At 45.5% G+C, this 27,833-nt stretch overlaps 1 protein-coding gene across 2 annotated transcripts in view; it reads right to left on the reverse strand.

Moving 5' to 3' along the window:
- The window catches only part of Myo16 (myosin XVI), a 449,864-nt gene that overhangs the window by 157,434 nt on the left and 264,597 nt on the right, over positions 1 to 27,833 (reverse strand). For both annotated transcript variants that reach the window (XM_055608467.1, XM_055608466.1), the window contains one exon: positions 9,670 to 9,742. In XM_055608467.1, coding sequence (XP_055464442.1) covers positions 9,670 to 9,742 — 73 coding nt within the window. The remainder of the gene's footprint in view (positions 1 to 9,669; positions 9,743 to 27,833) is intronic.

Here is a 27,833-nt window from a genome sequence, read left to right on the forward strand (position 1 = left end):
AATTTTGTCTTTTAGTCTTGTTTTTTCTCTTAGAATATGCTTAAGTACTCTTCCACCATCTTCCCTCACACACAGTATTTTGATCACACCAACCTCATTTCCTTGTCTTATTCCTTCCCCACTTTCTCTTTTCTCCTTCTTCCCAACAGCTTCCTCATCTACATTCTTGCCTTTTTGGCCAGCGACTGCATTTCATTAGGGTTCCTTTTCAGCATGGGTGATGGGTTATCTCCTGAAGCAAGGGAAACTTACTGGTGGCCACAGCACTGTGGACTGTGCCTCCCCACCCCCACAACCTTAACCACTGCCAGCTAATCGCTAGCTAATCAGGAGAGGTGGGGCCTCGTGAGCCCGCCCCCACCATGATGGAGTTTTGACAGGCAGCTGACCATAAGTGCCAGCAGCCCCTGAGTGCAACCGTCATGTCTCAGACAACACAATAAATCGGAATAGAAATAAAATACCGCTTTTCTTCCAGACACTCTCCCATTTCCTTGCTTTCTTTTTATTTATTTTTAACATTTCGTAATCCGGTTTGCCTTTCATCCTTCCTTGAAATGCCCAGTTCTTAGCAGCTGTGTTCTTGGAACCCCAGTGACATCTGCCAGACATCTTCCCCCCTGTCCACGTCCTTCTCAGTCTTGGGCTTTGGCCTCTCTTGACCTCTTTTTCCTTGGTCATTCTCCGGCAGACCCTTTTCAGCTCCACCCACACCATCTCTGCTTTGCCGGCAGCTTGCCTCCTGTGGGCTCAGAGATCTCTTGTCCTCTTCCAAATGCTTCCTGAATAAATATGAATTCCGTAACTAAATCTAGTGTATTCTAGTTGTTCCATTTCATGGGAAGGATCATTTCTCTGTTGTACACTTAAGCTGCACACTAAATTCTAATAATTTCTATTAAGTTCCAATATTTTCAAAGCAGTTAAAATTTCTTAGTAACAAAATTATCTCAGTATTAAGGGAATTCAACAATATTTTTAAATTGAGAAAACACAAGGAAATACACTTTTGAAACAAAGTGAAATAACTTAAAAATTTTAGTTTCTCTTCTGGACTGGCTATTTTCATAGACATTTCTACCTTTCTTATAATTAAGATGGAAGTGGCAAGCATAATTTTTTTTTCCTTTCACTGCAGGGATATATAATGTACAGACTCAGCAGTTTCACAGAAAGTGCTTTTCTTCCAGAACCCCGACTGGGGAGTTGTAGATCACGAAAGAAGCATGGGTACTGGCGAGGCTCTGGTGGGCAGTCATGAGCTCCGATGGACAGCCATGAGGGGACAGGCCGGCTTTTGCTGTGGTGCTCGCATGCTGAGCTCAGTGCATCCTCCCTTGGCCAGCTGTAAGCTTTCTCCCTATTTAGTTCTCTTGAGTGACACGTCCCATTTAGGTCACCAATCTCTGCTTCAGCTGCACCTTCATCCATTGGTGCAGTCATTTGGGCTGATTCTGTATTCGAGAGAATCAATCACACAGAGGAGGTGCTTATCTAAGAAGCTTTGTGCTTGAAATCGCAGAACCCCCCAGCTTTCCAGACACCCCATGACACACAGTTGCCGAGGAGCAGAGAGGAAATATTCTAGAGAGCTGTTGGTCAAATGCAGAAGGCAGGGGCAGGACACCTCTGCCTAAGGCACCTGCCACCAAGCCTGATGATCTGAGTCCAATTCCTAGCCTCACATGGTAGAGAGGACTGACGCTTGCAGATTCCCTTAGGAACATACTGTGGTAACATGTACACACACATGTGTACAGACAGGAGGGAGAGAGAGAGAGAGAGAGAGAGAGAGAGAGAGAGAGAGAGGAGGGTAATAAATTGTTTTTAAAATAAAGTTATGCAAGTTCCAGTGTTGAGGCTGGAGTGGTATTGGGAAGACCATGGTAGAAACAAAGATTCTAAATATAAAGAGATTTACTCTTTTTCTTTAAGATTTCACCAGGACTACAAGGCGGCAGCAGTGCTTCAAGGTCCCTGCCTAATTTTAGGCCTCTTTTTGTAGTAGATAATCTTCAAATCTACAGAAATTCTCTTATGCTGTGAAGTAGTCCTGGGTGCCGCTTTGTTTGTTTTGTTTTATAGAACTAAAAACAATTGAACGGATGTCAATACATCATGTTTACGGTTTACATTTAATGTACTTATACTGATGAATGCATTTTCATGAACACACATATCTATTCTGATGAATTACATTGATTAATACTATATTTGATATATTTCCATAAATAATTCTCCACTTATCATAGTGCATTTGTCCTGGTGCTAGTCACTGGGAAACAAAGGCTTCTCCAGTATTTCTAGTGAGTAGAAAGAAAGCAGATACTGGCTTCCACAGCAGATATGGGTATCCAGAGGAGATTAGCAGCTACAGAGGGCACAAGGACATCAGGCCTAAGGAGACTTGGGCTTCCTCGGGAAGCAGAATACAAAGAGGCCTTTCCGGAGAAAATTGGACACTCACCCAGTTTAGTTTTATGAGGAAAGCCCATGTATTTTGTTTATATTCATTTCATTCTAAACATAATCTTCCCCATCACCTCCATTTCACACTAAAGTGCCAGTCTCTTTGGTTTTAATTTTCTGTTTTACCATCCACATCAGCCATTTATCTTTAAGTGCACCGAGTTGCCAAAGACTAGATGTGCTTAGCCTTGTCCCTAGTGTACCTGGTGCAGCACAGGGGCTCAAGGGACAGTTAAATAGAGCAGCCTTTCTGAGCAATGAACCTCAAAACCACCTGGAAATGTTGGTAAGGCAACTAACAGTCCTCCTGCTTCAGGCCTGATACCTACCTGAAATGTCAAATGTACACACTTCACTAAAAAGGGGGTGGGGACCCAAACTGGCCCAAACTCAATGATTCTGCCTTTGTTTTCACTCATGTGAGTGAGTGAGCATGTGTGTGTGTGTGTGTGTGTGTGCGTGTGTGTGTGTGTACACAAAACCATCAGAGGGAAACATCATAAACACTGTGGTCATGGTTCTGTAAGCTTCTAAAAGCATAAATCTGCACCAGTAATCTGGAGGACCATTGACTGCAATACAAAAGGACTGATATTTCTCCTTTTCAGACCTACCATTGGTGCTGTGTGAGGGGTACATGAGATTTCCAGGTAGTCCTCAGAGCACCCTCGAAAGTGGGTGAAGGTTGAGGGTAAGTTACTATTGAATAGCTACTTAATCAGCACGGCTACTGCTCTTATTAAAACTCACGCTTCACACATTGAGGGGACTAACAGGTTTAATAAGAAAAATGACGTGTTCCTTAAAATCTCTCCTCAGCAACAGAACCTCATTGCTTATCCAGATGGCCCATCGTTCCTATTAATGACAAACTTAATTTCTTGAGTAAATTCTCACCAACTGTTCTCCCTTCACTTTTACTGCTCAGTGAACTCTCTCCGAAGCAGCACTAAACAGTGTGCGTCACAGAATGAAGGGGAAGATTAATTAAGGCTGACTCCAGTAGAAGACAAAGCCCGGGCATCCGACAGCGAGGGCCGTGAGGGACATCGAGGGCCGTGAGGCTCAGTCCTGCTGCTCACTGGAATCAAATGGGAGTTTTGTGAAAGAGGCTGATGAGTTGGTGACCCCCAACTCGTTAAATTGGAGCGGGGCCAGGCACTGATGTGTACAAAAGCCTTTCAGGTGGCTGTAAAACACACCAAGCTAGATGATGGAGAGGGAACACAGCACGTTTGCCAATTTGTTCACCATTTACTCTAGATATGTGCAAAGTGTGATGTGTATTAGTGCATGCATGTGTGTGTGTGTGAGAGAGAGACAGAGAGACAGAGAGACAGAGAGATAGAGAGGGACAGACGGACTGAGAGAGAATGTGTTGAAATTTCAGATACTGGACATTTCTCAAGTAAGTCCAGAATACGTAATGGTCTGAGATGCTGACAGCTATTTTCTAAGACAGAGATGAACAGGCTGACGCCAGCCGGAGAAATGCTGCAGCAATGCAGAATTCACCGGCTTCTCTGCACGACTGCCTGAGGCCTTTAAGAAGTCAGGTAGATGAGGGGTGCCTCCTCTGAACAACTCCTGTTGTCCGCGTTGCTCGCATGCTTCCCCAGGGAGCCAACTATGCCTGAGATCAATACATTGTCTCTAAAGTGGAAGCTGTGAAATGCTGACGAGGGCAGCAGATCTCCTTCCAGCTTTCCTTCTAGCAGTTTTGGATCTTGTCTCCTTGCCCGCCCCTCTATTTCCGCCTCCCGCCACCGTCTACCACCTGGCCTTCTCTCCTCTGCCAGCAGCCTGGTCCTATGGAGACAGGTGCTGTACTCATCGCTGTAGTGGCAGCAGACCTCTGTGGGAGACTGTATGTCAAAAGATAGACTTCCTTTTGTTTGTTCAGTTTTTGTTTGGAGATAACACCAGTGGGTCCTGGTCCCTGAAGTCTGGGTGTCAGCCACTTGAGTCTTAGTGAATCTACAAGACATGTCTGGGTGGTGTGGAGCTGGTCCCTACCTTCATTACAGAAGGCCGTGTCTTCTGAAGGGCCTGCTAGACTCCGCCCTTCCCTCACCTTTCTGCCATCATGTGAGGAGCAAGCCTCCTGCCATGGGGGATGCAGTGTCCAGAAGATAGGAATGGACACAACTTTGCCATCTGCAGAAACTTTGGTTACCTTGACAGGTGGCATCCAAGAAGAGCCATGAAACAGTAAATCTCTGATCTTCGAAGTTATCCAGTAACAAGAATTCTGTTACCACAGCACAAAACCATCAGTCAAAACTAAGCGTTGGGTCTGATGGCTTGATCCTCAGGAGGCAGCCAGCCAGCAACAAAGCATTTTGTCCCATTGGATTCCATATTCTACACATAACAGCTAGCTAAGGTGGAAAACATCAGGTCAAAGGGAAATGACTTTTAGAGATTTTGAAGGGCACCTCATGAATCACGCCTCAGCTTAAGTAGAAAGTAGGCTCCAGAATTAAAAACAGCCTTTTGCCCAAACGTCGTTAATTCAAAGCTTCTGTTATTGTCTCTTATTATTTACCACTTTCTTCAAAGAAAACAATGAATGTATATATTTTTTTTTGTTTTGGCAATAAACATTTGGCTTAATCAATGTACCTTCTTCATATAAAGTTAAAAGTACAGGCATAACGAGCTAGACATATAATTTCAACTACATGTATTATCCTTTTCACTGCCCCTTTCCAGAGCTAGAAGCTTAGAGATATGACTTGCAGACTGACAGAGAACTGGGTTCGAGGTACGGTGGGTCTGTGGTGTCTGAATTCCAGTTTGGTGCCATGAGAGTTTTGGGGTTATCCCTTAGCATTCCGAAGACAGCCTGAATGAGAGATCCAAAGGAAAATAATCTTACTCAAAGGAGAAGCCTAACGAAACTATCCATTTTCCATCATGTGTAGAGACCAACCGTAAGCTCTTTCCTAGTTTACCATCAGGACTTCAGGGGTTTTTCTCCAGACAGCCACTGTGTTCATGCTGAGTACTGTCCCCTCTTCCCTGGGGTTATTATATAGTATTAATTAATATTCATATAGTGGCATTGATTATTAAAAAAATATGCATTAAAGAAGTATTATTCATTGTCTTGGTCCTTCTTCTTGTTGCCACGACAAGGGAAACCTACAGAAAGAAGCCTGTATTTTCCCTCGAGGTGGGAGGGTACACAGCAGGAAAGGCGGGGTGGCAGCTGATGGCCAGATGCTGTTGTCAAGAGAAGAGCCACTGACGCTTATCTGGTTTTCCCCTTCTCCTTTTCATTCAGTCCAGGCCTCCAGTCACCACAGGTGGTGGGACTTCCCTGGTACTGGCCCTAGAGACGTGTCCCCTGGGTGATTCCAAATCATTCAGGCTGAGGCAGGACCGTGAACTTAATGCTGAACGTGCTTCTGATATGCACATGTGTTCATATAAATTCTTCCGTTTTGTTTTGAAGCGTTTTCTTTTCCTTGCCCTGATGCTAGGATGGGAAGGTATTCCTGCCTCTTCCATTTTAAGGAACTGGTTGCTCTTAAATGGATTTGGTATAAAATTCGGATATGGAACAGTAACTAACAGCACATAACACTATTAACAGAGTGTGTTTCTGCACTTCTCACAGCAAATACGATCCTGTCTTTAAACAGACACAAAAAATGCCAGTCAATAAGAAGAGGCAGTTAGAGTTCAGAAAATACTAATGGCAAAGGGTTAGGTCAGGTCTCTGCTGGACCGTTGGTTAGAAGACTTTTACTAGCAATGAGACACCAGACTGCATTCCCAGCCTGATTCTATGGGAACCATCAAGAGTGTGACCAAGAGTGACAACTGATCAGGAGCCTTGCTTCCGTGCCAAATAACGCAGATGAATGTACAGAACATGTTTTGAGGAGAGTCATTAAGGGCACAGTTCACATGCTCACGGTTTACATATGCCAGCTTACAGGAAGAGGCCCTGTACTCTTCTTAGACATTGACTCTGATATTATGTGAGGCATATAAAAATTGTCACATGGCCATATTACCGTTTGGGTTCTTTTTGTCTATGAAACTGCCCAGAGCAGAAAACACTTTAAGATGGAGCTAGTCATGTTATAGAAGTATGGTTTTGGAACCTGCATGGGAAATGAGTTAAGAGTACTATGACATTGCCATCAGTTATTCAGCATACATGCCCATAGTGGTGTCCAACAGGTTTTAGGAGTGTTCGATCTCATCGTCAAGCCTTTTGCACCATCTCCTCCACAGGGCCAATTAGAATCAGCCCTTCCCCACCACAGGGAGAAGTGGACTCTGCCTTCCTTCAAGAACTTGGCTAGCTTGCGAGGATGCCAGCAAACTGAGGGTGTGAGACTTGTGAAGGTGGGGACCGATCAAGCTACTGTGCCCCAAAGCTTGCTCCCTTGGGGAGCTGCAAAAGGAACTGGCCAACTGACAACAAAATACCAAATTAGCCCTCTCAAAGCAACCTCCACAGAAGCTTTGAAGAGAGAACCAGTGAGGGCAGCTGAGGTCTGGTCCCCCAGAGAGAGCCAGGGAGAGAATGCTCAATTTCCTGGCCCTGAGAATCAGGGGCATCACCTGTATTTTATGCCTTAACTTCTTGGGCATTCTCTGGACCCCCACTAGGGGCAGAATTTAATTTTAATTTAGTATCTAGACATCACGCTCCTTAATCCACGCATAGTCTCTTACACTTAACTGAACAAACTGGGCCCAGTGGCTCACACATCAACGGGCTCTTAACTTACAGCTCTTCCTCTTACCACTTTCCTTGCATCTTATATGGAAAAAAAAAAAAAGTTTGTTAACATGGAGTTTCCCCTGCTGGACTGTGCACAGGACAACCTCATGGTCTGTCTTATTGTGTTCTTCTGGTTTGGTAATTCCCAGCTAGCTCATGAATGCTCATTATAGATTCCCTACCCCTCATTCTCCTTTCTTTCTTCCCTCCCTCCCACCTTCCTTCCTCCCTTCATCAGGTAATAGATTACCAAAGCATATTTCTCTCACAGAAACATCTAACACTTCTGCTGAGTTGTATACTCTAGAAAACTGTTTATTATAATACAAGAAGTTGCAACTCTTTGGGAAGTTGCCTCTAGCCCCACTGCCCGCCTGTGTTGACACCTCACCCCATGGGTGAAGGCGCTGAGCGCAGTGGGCAGATCTGTGGGCACTGTTCACCACTGTTGTGTAACCGGCACTGCTGTTGTTACAGAGGGGCCTTTGTGTCCCACACTGTAAAGTCTCAAAAGGAACCTCCAACTGAGAAAAGCCCTCAGCAGATGCAGCGCCTGGAAAGTTTGGCTACTTGCTCTTGGGTTTCAGTCTCCAGAATCGAAGGCAAGGACTGGGCACTGTTCACTTAGGTACAGCAGTTTGTGACAGCATCATGGAGATGGTGAAGAGTACTATAGCATAAGGGTGACCTGGCAAGGTGACAGAGAACACAGAGGATGGGGTACCAGGGCTTGGGAGCCCACCCTGCTGTCTCCGTTAGGAAGAAACCCACTGTGAGGATTTCCTCCTTACCAGTCTTTTCTTCGATAAACTCCAGTTGCAAACATATCTGATGAAATTCAGGTTGTGTACAAAATGATGTACCAGACAAAATTTCAACCCTGCTGGAATTGACACTCCAATCAATAGCCGACCTATCAGTCAATAACCTCAAAGCAAAGTAGAGTGAATGCTTATGGAGACAATACCATCTGTTAGGTGGGCTCGTGAATGCAGCACTGATTCCTTAAACACGCAAGCTTGAGTGTGCAATGGAATGGAAAACGAGGAAGTCCTGCAGCAACAAAGCAATCCACAGAGAATCAAACTGGTGGCCTTTAAAAAAGTTCACATGCAAATTTTGGAATTTATTGCTTCCAGGTAAAGATACTGTTTATATTCACACTAAGGAACAGCCTTCTCCTTCCAAAGACTCCTAGTAACCCTCATGTATAGCAAGGCAGGCCTGCTAAGAATGGAAGATTAAAAATTATTCTTTCTCACCCAAAGTCTGAGAATCGATCTCGACATTTTACCCATCAGTGCGTAAACCCGCATTTAAACAAAGATTGATGCAGAAGGGAAAATGTCTCTTCCTGATACCCAGAAATCACAAGCAGTAAGTGTGTTCTGAAACACATCATTACAAGATTCAGCAGAAAGAAAGAATCAAAGATGCACATGACGGTGGTGCACTGTCTGCTTTAGCAGGAAGCAACCGGCTGCTGTGTGAGTCACTGTGAGCACACGCAGGCTGGACAAGTGAGCTGCGCAAGGGACAACTGGATAGGAGGCCATTCTCCCCAGAACGGGACATCCTTCTGCCCTGATTTACATGTGTCATTTACTGGGACAGGTAAATAGTAGATGTCATTGGATACATGGAGGTATGTGTGCATGTGTATATGTGTATTTGTGTGTATTTTTTAAGGTGAATATGAGAGATCTCCAAACTGAATCAGACAATACTCAGGGACTGAGCACAGAAGCTCAACAGAGCAGACCCGGGGCAGGGTGCGGGCGCCCCTGCTCCTGCTCCTGCTCCTGCTCCTGCTCCCCACCTCCTTTATTACTCCTGTTACACAGGACATACAGGCAGCTGTGGACCACACATACAGACAGGTGTGGACCACACATACACGCAGGTGTGAACCACAAGTGTGAAGGAAGAAACCCCTGGCCTGTGTGATCTAACCAGCTCTCCTTCCTTACCCTGGCTTGGAGGAGACATAGAGCCACTCTAGAATAGAACAGTTACCTCTCCACTGCTTAAGCGTCCCCACATGTATGGCGGGATACCACACTCTCCCAGCCTCTGCGGTCACTTTGCAAGCACTTGTTCACACAAGCAGGGAAAGCCAGAATGACAACAGAGAGTCCACCATGGCCTAGGCACCTCTGCTACTGAAAGTCACAGAACTGGGTTTCACACGGATTCTATATAAATCCTTGTTCAGTGTCACTGAGACCCACATTGTGTGTTTAAGAAAAGAAATGTAAATAAATCACTCACAAACTACGTGAAGCTCTGCAGATAAGCAGCAACAAATTGGTTTTTCTTCCAGTGCTGTGAGGTTGCACAACCACTGTGCAGTCACCGATGCTTCTCGAAGTCCACATTTGAACGTCTTATTACGAACCAGGAGTCATAAAATCAATTAGCATGTACAAGATTTTAAAGGAAAACTTACTTACTTGTTCAAATTCATTCTTTTGAAATTCCTCAAAACCAAAAATGTCCAGTATCCCAATATCCAATGTGTGAGGGCTGAAAGGAAACACAGCAGAGTAAATGGACATTTTCGGCAACCTAATGTCTGAGGAGACTACAAATACACAGTCACTGCTGATTTAAATGAAAAGAAAAATCAGCCAATAGTGATTTGGATTCCAGTGGAAAACTCTGAAAGCTGGAAGCACCAGGCCACTCCTCTGAGGCCCCTGGAACCACGCACTGATAAACAAGCCTTGCTCTTTGTCTAGGTTAAAAATGTAGCAATGGATGGGTGACTTAATATCTGTTTCTCTGAAGGTGAGTTTGTGTCCTCCCACTGTGCCTCAGAACTGGAAATCTGCACACTCAGTGTCTGCTCCTTCCTATCTGCACTCTTGTCTCCCCAGAGTCTGTCAAGAATTGCTTCTTCCTGTGTGACACCAGGGCATATGTGCTCTCCAATGGCTCAGATTTAGACACTTCATACTAGGATCTTCCCTTGGGACTATTTATAAAGAAATCGGAACTTCGGGGACAAATTTAAAGCATTTTGTTATTCAGTGTGAATTGTCTTTCCTGTAATTCACAACAGGCTTAGGATGGTCCCTCCTGTGTCTGTGTCCATGTGGCAGGTGAGGTGGCTTTGAGCACCCTGACTCCAGGCTCAGATAAAAAGTTATTTGTCACATACGAAATTTAAATTGACAGATCTTCCCTCAGAAATTATTTGGGGAGGCCACACAAAGCTTGAAAATGTTTGAATCATTTGCCCTGGTGTTTCCTTATGAGGCACTCATGCTCAGAACATGGCTAGAATATCATTAAAGACTTATGAACAAAGAATTTCATTGCTAACAAAGTAATATCAAAAGACTGTAAAGGAATTTTAATCCAGCAACATGGACTCCCTGGCAAGGGATCACAGGCAAAGACTTAATTCTGTATGATCCAGCGGGAATAGAGACACACCCTTAGTACACACCTTTAACCCCTCTGGCTGGAATACAAACACACCTTTATTATACACCTTTAATCTCAAACAAGGATGTCTATTGAGGGGCAGATAAAGTAAAAAATCAGAAAAAGATTTGACAGAATGAGTCAGAGATAGGATATGCCCCATTCTCAAGAGAACAGGCAGGAAAGTGAGGCTCCTTAAGAGCAAAGCAAGGAGAGAGAGTAGAGTTGAGTTCGGTTCAGTTTCGTTGAGCACAGTTGAGTTTGTGCAGTCAGTGCAGTTCAGTTCGTGGAGTTCAGAGGCTGTTTTTCCAAGGAGAACAATTCAGTGAGAAGCTAAGAGAAGCCAGTTTGAATCAGTCAGCTTGAAGAGGCATTTTGAGTGAGAACAGTTGAGTTGAACCAGCCAGCCAGAATTCAGAAAAAAAACCTAGAAAGGTTGTGTTTATTCAGCACTAAGTCTCAGAGGCTGAAACATTCTAGGCCTAGGGTAGCAGATGGCAGTTAGAAGCTGAAGCCTTCAAGGTCCAGGCTTGCAGAAGATCAGATTGTATGCAAGCTAGAAGCTCCCAGGCCTACGCCTAGGGAAATGCTCTGGGCTCAGCCCAAGAGGCCCTTGTATCTGCACAGCTTGGATACAGCTCTCATCATATCCATTCATGAGGGGAAACAAAAACAACATTTACAAATAACAATCCTCCCATAACCAAGATAAAGAATTAAATGTCATGCATGCACTGTACATTGATGTAACAAAACGTGGTCACATTCACGGGGAGTAAAACAACCATGCTAAACAGAGTACAGCCCAAGGAGAGACAAAGAGGAGCCAGAAGGAAGCAGAGCCAGCCCAGGAGAAGGAAACAGGATTCATGTTTGCATCTCACTGTTGCTTATTTTGATAATCAACAAACCTTCCATTGGTGCTTACAAAGTTGTATGAAAACGCAAGAAATGTTCAGCAGCAACAGTAGGTCAAGACAAAAGCTAGAAACAAGTGTACCCTGTAGATGAATTGCAGATTATATAATGTCAATCACACGTAAACAAAAATGCACAAGGGATGCTAAGTGTATAAAGTAATTGCCACGAAGGCAGGAGGACCTGAGTGTATCTCCTCAGAACCCATGCAGAAAGCTAGATGTGGGGGCCTGGATCTGCAACCCTAGTGCTCAAGCCTGTAATCCAGCTAGCTATCCTGGTCCACGCAGCAGAGAGCATGTGCATACTGTCCCACTCAAGGTGGAAGGGGAGATCTGATACCCAGTATTGACCTCTGACCTCTGCATGCAATATGCTTGTCTTATACAAATGTACATACATAGACACACACACTAACAAAATAAATAAGCTCATGGTAGAGGAAAAAAATGAAACACATGGGAAGAGAAATGTCCCAGAGTGGTCAGCCTGAGGGCATTTATAATTTTCTAAACACCCTGTACTACTCTAACAATTTTTTAATTAAACTTATTTGAAGCCCTTTATTTAAAAGTACATGTGCCCCCAACTCTTCCACAAGACTCCCTGAGATCTGCTTAATGCTTGGCTATGGGTATCAGCATGTTTCGATGCAGTGCTGGGTGGAGCCTCTCAGAGGACAGTTATGCTGGGCTCCTGTCTGCAATCATAGGAGTGTCTTTAATAGTGTCAGGGGTTGGCTCTTTCCCATGGGGTGGGTCTCAATTGGGCCAGTTCTTGTTTGGACATTCCCTCAATATCTGCTTCATCTTTATCTCTGTTCCTCTTGTAGGCAGGGTACATTAGACAAGAATTCCACAAGAAGACCAACAGAGTCAACTAACAAAAGACCATGAAGGCTCACAGAGACTGACCCACCAACAAAAGAGCATGCTTGGACTAGGCCTAGACCACCTACACATCTGTAACTCATGAGCAGCTTGTTCTTCATGTGGGTCCCTAGCAAGTGGAGCAGGGGCTGTCTCTGACAAGGACTCCTCTGCCTGCTTTTGAATCACTTTTCCCTGGTTGGGCTCCTTTGTCTGGCCTCACTGGAAGAGAATGCACTTAGTCCTGATGTGACTTGATGTGCCAGGCAAGCTGGTATGGAGTGGGGGGAGAAGGGAAGAAGAAAAGGGAGAAGAGGGTGGAAGTGTGGGATCAGGAGGAGAGGAGGAAGGGGATTTCGATCTGAATATAAAGTGGATTTTATAAAGCACATGTGTGTTTCATTGCTGAGGTACTTTCTGTTGGGAAGAAAAGAGATCTGGGCAGAGGCAAGGAGCCCCAGTGACATCACTGAGGTAGGCTTTATGTTATCGCTGTCACTGACAGGGGTATAGCAGGGACCACAGCCAGGACACGGTGGTGTATCTCTCCTGAGAGTCAAGTGGCCATCTCAGGAGTAAGCACCCCTTCTCCCTTTATGTCCATCTCAGGAATGGACACCTCTTTCCTGTGTCCGATTCAGCAGCTGATGCCTCTCACGTGTGTGCTCATCCGAGGAGCGAAAGCATCTTGGTGTGCCCACCATCTCAGGGGTGGGTGTGTCTCCTGTGGGCCTGTCTCAAGAATGGACACTTCCCTCACTACTTCTGTTACTTAGCTCCCTCCAGCTCACTAATCTGCCTGTCCTGGGTGGCTCCCCCTGACTGTGACAGTGGAGTCCTTACCCTCTTGGTAGAGCTCAAAGAAAGTACCAGTCGATGCCAGGGACCCTGTGCCACCCTGACAACCTTCTCTTTTTCCAGGGTGGCAGGGTAACATTGACAGGCAGGCAGAGGTGCTTAGTCACCATGAGCAGAGGCTGGAAAAATCCACCACGGGTTGTGAGCTGGATTAGGGGTGTCTATCATTAACCAGTCACCTGAAGGAGGCATCTGTAGGGCTGAAAGGGCAAAACCTTCCATTGTTTTTTAAAGTATTTGATTGGCTTCCAAATGTGTTTAGCCACAACTTTAAAAGACAGTTAAAAAAAAATCCAGAGTTAGGAGAAAATCTAAATCTAAGTGTAGAGTGTGGTGAGGCCTGCCTGCAGGGACTGTGGAGGAAGGTATGCAAGCTGAGTATTACAAGCTGGGTTTGGTCCCTTACAGCTGAGGGGAGTTGTGCCTGTGACATCCATTCCCAAAACCTGGGGACGTGTGCCACTCTGTATCTAGGCTCCAGAAGAGAGGAGCATAAAGGGCGTCAGACCCACTGACATCCAACCTCCAGGTGAAAGGAACACAGTTATGACATGGGCCATTTTACCTAAATTCAGTCAGAGTCCTCCTTGGAGCATTCCTAGTGGCTAAGAGCTTACATTAACTTAATAGTGAATTAAAAGCCTTTTATATCCCACAGATGCTGAATGCTGCACCACAATCCGTGTTTGAGCACATGTGCATGTGTCAATGGGAGAAGGCCTGACTCTGAAGTCACTTCCTCAGATGCAGACACGCTATCTGAGCTGAGATGTCGCAGGCGCAAGCCTGCGCTCATCCCCAGTGCAGCTTCCCCGAGAGTCCCCTGAGCCAAGAGCAGGCTCAAGAAAGGGATTCCAAGCATAGTTAGCCACAAATTAAGACACACTTTGAAAAGACAGTAAGTAAGGGAACCATGACAGGGTGTGGTTAGAGCGAAGTTCAGCGCACGTCTAGGAGGCCCAGGCGGCCTGGATGTGAGCTGTCCTTGTCAATAAGCTATTGGCAGAAATGCTCCTCAGCACAAAGCTCTCGGCTAAGTTACAGGTGGATCAGCAGACAGCAGACCAATCGGGCACCAGGCTGCCTAAGAACTACTCCAGCTGCAATCCAGCCTTGAACGCCGCCGGCTGCCTCGCAGCGTCTGGGAACAGCTGGATTCACACAGAGGTTAGTGGGTGAAGAGGTTGACTTCCCTGTGGCACCTGCCAGCTGTGCCCTCGCCAGCCATGTGACTGTCATAAACGTGCACACGATAGTCACTTGTTCCCTTCTTACCTGTGAAAGCCAAAGCTCAGTTTAGCGCTGTTAATGAACACACGTCCCCATGTGAGAGCCATGAGGTAGGCACACTTACCACCAAGAATATTCAGAAACAGGAATGCACGGTCTAGTTATTCAAAAAACCCACAAACAATAGTTAAAGGATACCAATGCTTGCATTCTAAATCTAAAACAACTCTCATTTCAGTATGGCAGGAGGCTGAGTAAATAAAACTTCAGTACTCTATCAGTTGCTCTCTAGTCCTTAAAAATTATGGTTGGGAAACTCGGAAACACAGATGAATAGTTAGTGTAAATGAAAACAGCCAGGTGCAAAGCTCAGTGTTTGAGGAATGAAGCAACTAGAGCCTTCATATGTGTCTAGAGACAGCCTAAATTGGAAATTTGGAGTGTGATTTGGCTTCCTTTACTGAACTAAAGAACTGATGGTGGAATGACCCAGAAATTCCATTCCTGGGCATATATCCAGGAGAACAAGTCCATATGTCCAATCAAAGACATATATGCGTATCTTGGGACTTCTTTGTTCATGCAATAAGACTGGCAATGGTAAACCAAAGAATGATGCAGTCACCTGTATTGATATTTGTTTTTTTACAGAGGAATCTTGGATGGAAGCAAAATAAGAATTGATAACTGGTAACAGTTTTGTCCGGTGTTGGGCCTGCATCTCAAATCTGGACGCTGGGTGAAGGAAGCCACCCAAGTGATAGGACAGGAAGGATCAAGTCCCCTGGAGCTCATGCAGCTGGAGGCCACGGGCCGTCAGCGTGTGCAGAGACTCTTGAACTCTGGATAAAAGACTCTAAGGTACGCTGGGCTTCAGTAGAACAGCAGAGATGTGTGCTCACATGGACCCAGGGATGAAGTGGACATTAAGCGATAGGTGCTTAGATCCATATTATCTTGGCATTGGCAAATCCAGAATGACATGAGGGCATTGCATTTTATGACCCACCCTGTCTGCCGCAAGTCCCCAAGCACCGTTTATTATCAGAAAGATAACGGAAGGCAAGCACGTTCCAGATAAAGCTCCTGAGTGGCCGAGGCTTTGAAGGAGAGGTGGATATAAATATTCTCAGGAAGTTGAACATGGTCACCCTAGCGCTTAATGGAGCCTCTCCTTGCTCTCCTTTGTATCTGGGAGGGTTAGTTTTCATTATCAGCTCAGCTTTCTGGGCGTGTCTACTAGGGTGCTTCCAGAGATGATTAACTGAGTGGATAAGGCCTTCTTTGAATGTAGAAAACACCACTCTATGGACCTGGAATCCAGGCTGAAAGAAGGGGGTGAGGGAGAAAGCCAGGCACATTCCAGCATCCCCTGCTCCGTTTCCTCCCTCACAGAGATGTACAGGCGAGTCTCACACACACTTGTGTCCGTAAAGACCACTCATCCTCACCAGTGATGAGCTGCACCCTCAGACTGTGAGCCAAGATGGATCCTTCTTCCCTTAACTTACTTCCTGTTAGGTATTTGATCACAACAAGAAAAGCAAGGGATGCAGACCTCTGTCTGTCCTCTTTGAGCACAGCCACCTGCCGTGATGAGCTAAAAGGTATTTCAGGATACACTCACAACAAAGATGTCACTTCTCCTGGCAGGGGGAAACAGGAGGTGTCGTGGGTCCTGGGTCAGGGGTACAGACTAAAGGGGCCCCTTGAAACTGGGCCCCATACACTGTCACAGAGGGAATGATGGTTTTGAAAGTTTACACATCACACATGAATTTGGGGTGCAGGGAAGAACCACAGCAAAGAAAGCAGACAAGACACACACTCCCCTGACTTAGCAGCCCTGTTCATAAAGCTAGTGCTGGGTTTCAGGGTGAGGGCCGAGCGGCAGTGGCCATGGGTATCTCTTTTCCCTTATACAAGAGGATCCCAGGGCCTTGTGAACATCAGGGGTGGAGTAAGGGGTGGTGTGAGGGTGTAGGGTCCATGACACAGTCTTTTCTGGGCAATGCTCATGTCAGTCCTATGTCCAGTCGATCCTCCCCTCTGTTTCCCATCTGTGTCAGTTTGCTAGTGAGCAGGTGGCTGTGCTAGTCATGGGAGTCAGTCAGGCCTTGTGATCACATCCCTGCAGTGATGACCGCCGAATCTGTGCCAAAGGAGGACTCATGTGATCACTGTAGAGGACAGGGCTGAAGGGAGAGTTAGTGTGCAGGCATTGCTGGGGTCCACAGTCCATCTTCAGTGATCCTTTGGCTCAGAGAGGTGAAGGGCAGTCATCACACTTTCAAGACCAAGTGGAGAGAAGCTTAACATGTACAAAACCTCACCACGTGATCTGGTTTGATAGCCAACAGTTCAGGAAGGCACATCCAGGCATGGATGAAAGATCTGTAGGCTGGATAGTAGGTTTCCCACAATCTTCAAAGAAGGGTTGATATTTATCCTGGAGAAGAGGTGTTCCCCTAGCTGTGAAAGGCTGGAGGGATGAAGAGACAGCTCTTGTGCTCGGCAACACGCTACTGTTCCACATAAAGTCGCTGTGTGTGGAGGACCACTGCATCCAGGGCAGGAAGCCATACTCCCCGTGGAGCTATCTCCTCTCCCCAGAGCTAGACTGCTCCTTCATACGGTAGAGCCACTGGAAGGGTGGAATGAGTGAGATCACAGGATTTACAAGAGCAACCTTCCGATTTGCAGCTTTCAACATTCACTAATAGAGCCAGACACGGTACACTCAGGAAATCCCATCCCTTCTGAGGCTGAAGCAGGAAAACTGAAGCAAGACCTTTACTCAAAAAAAAAAAAAAAAGCCAAAATCTATCTACTAACGACAGCCCTCTCAGTTCACAGAGAGTCAGAGATCTGTGGGCTTTGCTGTATCTGTTAACACAATCTGAGTTAAGGGTAATTCAGAGTTTACCTTGTGTTCCCTGAAGTAAGATTCCATTTTCAGAGACAGAGAGGTTTGGGACATCACATCATGAAGATCATCTGGAGCTACTGGCTCAGCCTCCAGAGAGGAAACTCCCTAAGACCGTTAATTTTGTTCTACCCCTTATTGTGTCTTATCACTGTAGTAAGATTGTGTGGTATGTGGAACTGTGCCTGCTTCTGCCACAGAGAGGGCACACTGAAAACTGCTTTGTGAATGGATAGGCCAGCCTAAGTGTCCCGTGGGCCCTGCAGGGCTCACACGGGGACAGGGAAACACTTGTCATCAGAGTATTCACAGAGCGAAGAACTGTGAGCCGTCCCTGACAACCGTGAGGTCACAGAATGGCTTCCACACCTCTTCTTCAGAGACAGCTGGGACGCTTTGGACCTGAAAGCCCTTGAGCGTGAAACTCAGATTAACAGTTTCTCCAGTGCATCCCAGATGCTGTCACAGTTCCTGTGTTCACTGTGCCAAGGACAGCACCTTAGTGAGCTGCCTGGAGCACTTCTGAGAACAAGCGTGGCACTCTTAAGCAGAGGAAGCCTCTTTCTAGACTTCCTGAGTCAGCTTTATGAACAGAGCAGACCAACAGTCCATGGGCACTCGGGGAGACCCTGACCTCATGCCATCGTCCCCCGGTGGCCCAGGTGAGCAGTCCAGCTGGAGAGCAATGGTGGGAACAGAGAGTGGGTATGCTTGGAATGTGCTTCAGTGTGGCCATGCTGTTTCCCCAGGAAGTAAGCTGTTCCGTATTTCAGACTTGTTCCACGATCTAGGCTTACCTTTACTGTTCTCGATTTGTCTTTTGCCTTGAGTTAAGATACATTTTCAATAATGATAATAATAAAATCCAAAGTTCCTGGCAGTCATCAAGAGAAACACACAAACACACATCCACACACATCCACACTCATACACATACACACAAGGTGGGATTTAATATATCTGGAAAGAAAAAAATCCATGATGCCCTTTCAGCTTCAGCTGCCCCAGTGAGGAAGCCACCTGAGTCCTGGGTGCTGCATGGGTGAGCAATTTCTTTTCAAACTTACTGTAGCTAAACACACAAATTCATTGGTCATGGAATCAAAAAAGGAAGCCAGAAATCTGTGTGCGCTGACAAAAGAAAATGACAAGTACAGCTGTGTGACATGGAGAAAACAGAGATATACGAGGCAAAAGCCATTTCTCTTGGGATCTCCTTCATGTTAAGTGGTTGCTCAGAGTAGGAACCCAGGTCCTCTGCTTATGAGACGCTAAACCTGGTCAGCAAAGTGAAACAGTGTGCACACAAATCAACAGCCCTGTCCTTAGACACATTCCCATGCACAAAGCATGAAATCTGCATGCTTTGCCAGCACATTAGCCATGGTCTTCACCCAGGCTATCCAGGTTTGGCTGCTGTCCTTACTATTATTACCCTTTCTGACATATTTTTGTCCCTTCCTGGTAATTGCATTCTAACTCACCCCCCTTTTGCATTTTACTATATTTTTTACAAATAAACGTTAGCACACATAAGTAAAAGACACAGTGTGGTTATAGACTCACAAACGTACTCTTCATGAGTGTCCAGCTAGATCCTGAGTCCTCCCTTCAGCGGCAGGAACAGCTGTCACCAGCTCACTTAGCTTTCCGCACCTCTGCACGCTGCATATTCACTACTCTGTACCTTTGATCAGCATTTTCCTGCCCCACACCCCGAGGCTCTGGCTCTACTGTGTGTTTTCAAAGACAGCTTCTAGGTATCTTTACGATTCAATGTAAGTGTCAGAAGCAGAAGTCTTTATCATCCGAGGCTTCAGACTGTAAAGCTCGGCGAGATGATGGATCAAAGTGAGCAAAGGGAGCATCCGAGTCACACGAGGGGAGGGGGGCTGCGGGAGGAGTAAGAACGAGGCCCAGCGGCCGCAATGCAGCAGCCAAGCTGCCTGTCGCTTGCCAGTTCGCTGAATGTGTTCACAGCTGCACCCAGATGCCCAGTTTATCGGAAGCTTCAGACACCTGCACCAGATGTGAAGAACCAGAGGACAGCCTTGCCTCATGGCTCACATTTGGAAATTGTACTGTTATCCCAATGTTGCTGAGCACAGGGAAATTGCTGACATAAAAAGAATTGACTCTAAACCTTTATAACTTCAAAGAAGCCCCCTTTCCAAGTCCTATTTGTCCTATTGTTTCAGTTTTAAAATTGTCCTTTGTGTCTGTGTATTCTTCCTGCACGTGTGTCTGTGTGTGACATGCGCACCTTGTGCCAACAGGGGCCAGAAGAGCGCTGTGAGCCACCACACAGGTTATAGGGATCAAACCTGGGTTGTGCGGAACAAGAGCGAGTGCTCAGGGCTGCCGAGTCATCTCTTCAGGGCCCCCTCGTAATTGTCCTTAGAAAAGGTGCATGGAAAAAGGCAGGGCTTGGAGTAAGGCTTATCAGGGGTTACACCCCAAACCCTCCTCTTTGTTGCTGTGAGGTCCTACCATTCACAAAAGCCTTCTAAGTCAAACTGAGGAAACTACCAATCTGATGCCCCATGTCATGTATGGGATGGAATACAGTTCCTAGCCTAACTTTACACAGTGTTCGGTACATGCTGATCAGTCAGTGTCCCATCACCATCACGCCTGAAGAAGCCTGGCTTAGACGGCTGTGTCTTCAAGGAGGCAGCGTGTGCAGAGAGAGGAACCTCAGACTGCCATCCTGACAACTCTAGCTGGCTTTGCTGGCCAGATGGAGCATCCTCAGTCAAGAGGCATTTACAAAGCAAACCCAACGGTGTTTAACTCATTACCGGCATTGCCTGTGTGGAATTTCTGACACTGGGGCTCAGCTTGGAGCATAACGTGGCTTTTTTTTTGTTCAGAGTCAGGACCTCTGAGAGCCAGGCAACAGACTTTCTATTCCCCACTCTTGTCCCTCTGAGGCATTGTTTATTATGACTCATGAGTCCCACTATGCCGCAGTGTAATAATAGGCCTGGAGAGTTAAGGACCAGATTCCATTAACTTTACTGAGCAGGAGAGGTCACAGGCGCTGAGAGGAACGTGAGCAAAGATGACAGGAGCTGCCAGAGCTCTGTCCTTTGCACAAAAATAACATGTGCTGGCTTTCACACTTCTGGAAAAAAACAGCCAGAACGTAGGATAAAGAGTGTTTATCTGCCTTAAATCTAATGCTCAGAGATTTTATTGAAACAATTTGGCTTCCAGATACCATTTTCAAAGAATATAAAGTCATCATTAAAAAGAAAACTCGTAACACTGGATGCTAAAACAGTAGTTTCTTCAGATCTGCTGAATCTCCTGAAAACAAGGAGCCAGGACCAAAGCAGACAGGTCTCCACAAAGCATTCAAGCTGTGCCATCCTTGCAAAAAACTCACAAATGTGATGATTCATATTTAAATTCAATCATGATTTTGTCCAAGGTGTCTGGCAACTGTTATGGTAAGAACGGCATCGTCTTACCGAACTCTCTGTCACATGGTCCTTTAAATCTCATTTGGGTGCTGGGGCTTTGGTAAAACCTTCACACTCCTCTAGATCTTCCTATTTGGAAATGGAAATGCTCACACAGGGTCATGCAAAGCAACTCAGTTACAGAGGAAGATGGTCTTGTCTGTGTGTGGGGAGGAGATGAAGCAAGAGGCTTATTTAGAGAACAGGTTTTGCTTCAGATATTTGCTAAATTACAGAATTTGGTTGTCATGGTAATCAGCAGAATGATTTAAACAAGTCTTCCCAGAAATAGAAGTTACTTGTACTGTATTCACAAGGATCAAAGAAATCTCTTTATTTAATGAAAAGAAAATTTTTGATTTGAATGGAGGGAAACACGGTGTGTCAGATTCACTCCTCTGACAAGCTGCTTGTTACTACGTCTCTGAAACAGCAGAAAGACAAAATATTTAGAACTAAAACACATAGAAAACTTGTGGAATGAACTCGAAGGTACTTAGTGGGTAATTTACAGGCCGGGAGAAAAGAAAGTCATTGAAAAACACTAAACAAACATTCAACTTGTAAGCTCAGAAAACAAATGAGCAAAAATGAAAACACTACAAAACAGTTCAGACAAAAAGACCCGAGACTTGACAGTCAAACAACAAACAATGTTTCTTTAGAAACAATTCTTACAGACTAGTTGTGAGCCAAACCAAAGGTGTGCACTAAGTATGAGAGGAGCAAAGTTTACCACTACAATCATAAACTTACTGAAAGGCCACAGAAATACACCTGAGACTGACACAGAGAAAGTTTAAAGCCTTAAAACGAGAAGCTTTGTGGGAAGCATGTGTGACTCATAAAAGAAACAAAATCACGTGGTCACAGCCCGTTCCCTAAGACCGGACGCCATTACAAACACTGTAGAGAAGAGAGGAACACAGACTACCCCTCACGGTCATTTGTGTGATCTGACAGCCAAGGGTCAGCCAGGAAAAAGAGCTCCCACCTTGTCTCACTCATGAAAACAAAAACAAAGCAGGCCAAACAGGGTGGCGACCTCACAGGGAGAATGAACCCACATAGGAAATACAATGGGGCTAACACGATGGCTCAGGGCTTTTGAGCACCGCTCTTGTAGAGGACCAGCTTTGGTACCCAGTGCCTCCATGGGCCCATAACTCTCTCCAACTATACTTCCATGGGGCCTGATGGCTCCTCTGACTTCTGTATCCACCAGGCTCTCATGCAGGTCACATACCTACATGCAAACACTTACTAAACAATAAAACATTTAAGGTAACTAAAAGTAGTTTTAAAGTAAAAATGGACTTAATGAATTGTATGTGTGTGTGCAGGCCTCTCTCTCTGTTTGTGTGTGTGTGGTAAAGGGGGGGTTATGAATTTGATAGGGAGTACAGGGAAAATGGGAGGAGTTGTGGGGGAAGAGGTGAAACTGAACAGAACTCATACATGTTAGTTCCCCCATACACACTCGGGGGAAAAAAAGCTGGGTTCAGAGGCACATGCCTTAATCCCAGCACTCAGATTCCTAGCACAGGCGGGCAGATCACTATGCATCTCAGGCCAGTTTGATTTGCCTCATGAGCTCCAGAACAGCGAGGGCTATGACGCCCTGTCTTAAAGCAAAACAGACAAAGACTAAAACAAAGTCTCATATTAAGAATCTAAAACTTAATTAAAAATACACACATCAAGGTAAGGGATGAGATGGTTATCATCCAATAGATTTTTTAAAAGTTTAGATGAAACATGAGAGCTCTTCAGAAAACATTAAGTTCTGAAATTTTAAGTAACAGTGTTACATACGCAATATTGTCCTTATTTTGGAAACAAGGCAAGATGCACCATCACACATTTCCAACTCTGTCTGTGAGTGCTGGTCAGTGCAGTAAGACGGCAAGAAACACAAGTGGTCCAGAGGAAGAGACATCCTCCAATTATTTATTAGAAAATATTAAGATACTCCATTAAAAACTTGTCAGAGCAAAGAAGAAAATCCTAGACAGAATTTAAGATTTCTAGATAAAAGCTCAAGCTCCAATAGACTTCTCCAGTCAGCAGCTCAATAAACTGAAATGTAACAGAGCAACATTCACAGTAAAATTCAAGCCACTTGAAATGTCCAAAAGAGAAACCCAGGGAGGGACAGTGAGCGAAGCGAAGGGCAAACGGCCGGCACTGCTCACTAGGGAAAGAACACAGACAAATGCTGCACTGCAGAAACGATAGTCCAAGAGGGAGGAGCTTCTTGATAGTCATCTGTGGATGCGCATCTGCGCAGTGTCCTCAAACAGCGTTTCATGAAAATCAAAATTAGTGCAGAATGCACGGAAGAATAAAGATCACCCAAACAAGGGAGAAAACTGTAATCTACTAAAACGAACCAAGTCATTCAAAAATACTATTGATATCATTTCTGTCAGATCAAAAGCCAGAGGGACGGAGCGTGGACGCTAAGAGTACCCAAACACGAAATGCCTTCAATCCCTCATGTTCGAGATAGTATTTACGATCTGCTGAAATCTTAGTTTTAGGGAAAATGTAAAATAGCCTCTTCATAAGAGAGGACTACCTATGCTACGGCCCTGAAGGAAGACTGAACTGTGCCGAACGTCTGTGACGGTCTCCAGGCCGCAGTGCACAGCTGTCTCGCTGGAGGAGTCGCTGCTCCGTCAGAGAAATGCAGACTCATGCCCTGACTGCAGTTCTGCCACTAAAGCCCAGCCCGGGGGAGCCCTGAGCACGCACCAAAACTGCGCACAGGCTGCAGCGCTGCTGGCAGCTGAGAAAAATGTGGAAGGAGACCTCGCAGCCATCTGCTGATGAGGTTTCTGTGTCCACGGGAATTAATTCAGCAAGTGAAAACAATGAGACTATTCTGGATGGGTTGGTGTGGTGAAATCTCAAAACCAACATGGAGTTTAAAAATGAAGCACAGAAAACACACTTCAGACTTGCACTTCTGCACTTCTAATCTGCTCTTGGCCTTTTGCAGTTATGAAAAGAGATGGCTGGAGAGCCAGTGGAACACCCGGGAAAGGACCAAGCCAGCTCATGCCAGGACACTAAAGAGACCTGTACTTTTAGCTCTAACTTAGTTCTGTTTCATTAAAAATGGAACATCAAGTGTTCTCCACGCTAACCTGAGGCTACAGGAGGCATCTCCCTTCCACGTAACTTTGTGCTCCTCTTGATTATTCAGTCTTTTCTAACAAAGGATTAAAGATGACAGATGATAAAGAGTGATATTACTCACTAAATGGAAAAAGACTAGCTTCATTTTCTAATTGGGCATTTTACTATTTTTATGATGCATTTAAAGATTAATAACATAAACTCATTTATTAAGAATTAAATGCTTTCGATAGGATTAACAAAAGAATGTATAAACTGTCCTTTTTTTTTAACAGTGCTCAATTGTGTGCTGATTTCTAGATTTTTACTATGTATTTCCTGCAGCCTTTCATTTGCCTCATGTTTTCCTGAGGGCACCTTTATAAGCTGGGACTCTGAGAGTTAAATCTTTACTGTCATTTCAGTAAAGGATTATAGGGGGAAAAGTCAGATTTTATTACAAAGTTAAGATTCCACTGGATTCTTAGACAAACTTCTGCTCTCCACAAATTTCACAGTTTCCTGTTTTTTGTATTTATCCAATAAGGGTAGATAGTGTATCCTTTCCTGGAATATAACAAGTGTAAAATATAAACTATAAGTCAAATAAGAGTGGGAGAGGAAAGGCAAGTGACTGCTAGTCATTGCACGGCGTGGTGGTTTGAACGAGAGTGGCCTGGTGGCCTCACACATTGGAAGGCTTGGTTCTCAGTTAGTACAAATATTTTGGCAACAATTAGGAAGTGTGACCTTGTTGGAGTAGGCATGGCCCTGTTGAGGAGGTCTTTGAGGTTGCAAATGCCCATGCCAGACAGTCTCTCTCTTTGCCTGTGCCTCAGTGATCCGACGTCACCTCTCAGCCTGCTCCAACGCCAGGCTCCTTCACCACCGTGACCACACATCCACCTTCTCAGTCTACTAGCAAGCTCCCAGCTAAATGTCATCTCTTGGAAGTTGCATTGGCCACGGTGTCTCTTTATAATGATAGCACATGGTCAAACATACATTTCTCCAAGTGTGTATAGTGGTCAGCAGAAGGGAGACTGCATGCACAGCTTGAGAAATGCCACAGATCTCGGTTCACCAGCCTCCTCCATCCAACAATCAACCCCGGCACAGGGAGCAAACGGCAAGATGGAGCCATGACCTCCAGCCTCCTGGAGAAAGCCCTTGTCATTTTCCACAGAAAGCCTTGAGCCCTTCCTCTCTGTCCTCACTTCTCTCCACAATCAGAAGCACGGAAGCACCCACGCCCTTCTCTGTGGAGCGCACAGCACGGACATCCTCCACATCCTCTGCTCAGGTCCTGTGCTGGCTGGCTTCACATGGCCTTCATACCTTGTCATGTGAGGGATGGCCTTCATTCAGCCAGATTGTAGGCCCGTAGTCCTGTGTGTTTCAATACTTGGTCTCCGCTTGGTGGAACTGTTCAGGAAGGATTGGGAGGCATGGCCTTGTTGGAGGAGGTGTCTCATTGTGGTTGAGCTTTGATGCTTCAAAGGTCGGTGCCATTCCCACTTAGCTCTCTCTGCCTCTGGATTATGGCTCAAAAGGTGAGCTTGCAGCTCTTGCCTGCCTGCCTGCCTAATGCCCACTGCAATGGCAACAGAGTCACACTCCGGAACTGTAAGTCAGGAAGAGTTCTTCCTTTTACCAGTTGCCCTGGGCATGGTGTCTCTTCACAGCAATTGAAAGTAACAGAGGCACAAATGAAGTACAAGGGTATTCTCCACACCTCCAGGGCTCACCCAGGTTTGGCTGCATGGTTTTAACACCAGAAATCCATCTAAAAATCGGAGTTCCAGGTCTGTGTCTGCATTGGCTGGAGCCTTATCTTCTGGGCCGGACAGCTCTCAGTGACATTCTGTGTGCCCATAAAGGTGTGATGGCATGCTAGGCCTCTTTCCACAGACAGACTGTCCACCACCTATCTGTCTAGCAGGCACTGTAGCCCTGCCGCTTCTCACTGGACACTGGGAGGGGACCTGGGCAAAAATGCCCACAGCTGTCCTTTGCTGGGCTCTGTAAGGGCACACTCTGGCCGCTGCTGCTTTCTCAGGGCAGGGCGGGTTCCATTATATCGGGACCTGGTGGGCAAGCCACATCCTGGGAGCCCTAACACGTAAGTTGCTCTTTTGATTCTCTTTGCCTCATTCCATGGCTGATTCTAAGCCAGGAAGAACAATACTATCCCTAGAGGAGGCAGTGACCTGGGAGGTGAGGATAACAGACGGTGGGGGGGGGGGGCGGGGAGGCAGGGGGCCCTCTTGCAGCAGGCCGGCATAACAGGGATGGAAAGCACTGCAGCAGGCTAGGCCAGTTCCTAATAGTGGTGCTGTCATCTACTCCTCCCACAGGCAAGACATCAGGGCTTAGCAAAAGCAATGTCCCCTGAAAGATTCATATCTGAAAACTATGGTTTTAAAACAAGTTTGTTTGTTTTTTCCTAAGAGAAAGGCTTTGGAGGGAAGGACTGTGAGAGAAGCTCCTATTTTACCTTTTAGTTTTTAGCTATTTAGCAGGATTTTACCCCCAAAGGCACTTGTGTCCACACACCCTGAGAGAGTTTTAGAGAAGCAGGAAGTGTGGCTGTGGCAGAGGTTTCAGGGCTCTTAGTGCTACTGCTCTTAGCTCCTTCTGCCTCCTTGCGTCATGTCGCTTTGAACTGAGCTTAACAGACTGTTTCAATGTGCTTCCGGTTTGACCTGCCTCAGCCATGGCCCAATGCATCCTGAGAGAGTCACACGATGTCAAGGTCACAGCAGATGCGAGCCCAGGAGAAGCTCACATTAATCTTCCAGACTGGCTTGTTCAGGCAAACAGGGAGACAGTCTGCGTTTATCTCCACTAACTAGCCACCGAACATCCCCTGCTTGAGGACACAAGGTTTCCTCACAGAAATAAGTCTTCATGGAATCAGGAAAAGAAAGAACAGTTTTTGTTGTTTTTTTGTTTGTTTGTTTGTTTGTTTTTCATATTAGACCTATTTTACTTAGGAAATGAGGTAGGCATTCCAGGAAAAGGTACTTGATCTGCTTTGACTTCTCCTGGCTCCTTCCACAGTGCCTTAATTAGTAGCTCATCAGCATCTATGCTCACTTGAAATTGTCACAAGAAAACACAGCGTGGAAATACACCAGCCCATCACTTCAGTGTGCTTGCCAGCTTTAACCACTCGAGTTAAAACTTTTAAACTTCCGCACAGTTATAATACTTTAAAACAAAGGAGGCCTGGTGAATGCCAATAGCTTATGCAAATATCTCTGCCCTTTCTGACTCAAAAAGCAGATCTTCAGAACTTGCAGTGCTCTGAGAATTTCCAAGAGTTAGAAATACTGCAGATGAAAAAACTTTTCCTTGCCTTGCTAGGGGATTTAAAACCAACTTCAGGTGATTCTTGGAAAAAAAAAAAAAAGTCAGTTATTCCAAGGAGCTACTGTGTCTCAGAGGTGCGGCACATAGCTACAGTTTGTGATTTCTCGTTCTCATGCATTTGCTTACAGAGAACCTCAAACGCTAAGGCGGCCATCCACTTTTCCATTCGCATACACCAGACACAATGTCCACTGCTAAGAAGGCCACGTTTCCTCCCTTTCACATACCTAACTCTTTCCAAGCATATAAATTCAAGATTCTGCAGGGTTCAAATGTCAAGTGGAAATTTTCTAGAAGTCCCAAGGTTTACGTTTTAATTAAACATTAACTGATCACTAGCACCATCAGCAAGGGTGCTAATGTTTTTCTGTAAGGTTAATTTGGCCAACTTAACACATGTATGTCAGCTGTGAATGTCA

The sequence above is a fragment of the Psammomys obesus genome, unplaced genomic scaffold (genome assembly GCF_907164565.1).
Source record: "Psammomys obesus unplaced genomic scaffold, mPsaObe1.curated_primary_1811, whole genome shotgun sequence".
NCBI classification, from domain to species: domain Eukaryota; kingdom Metazoa; phylum Chordata; class Mammalia; order Rodentia; family Muridae; genus Psammomys; species Psammomys obesus.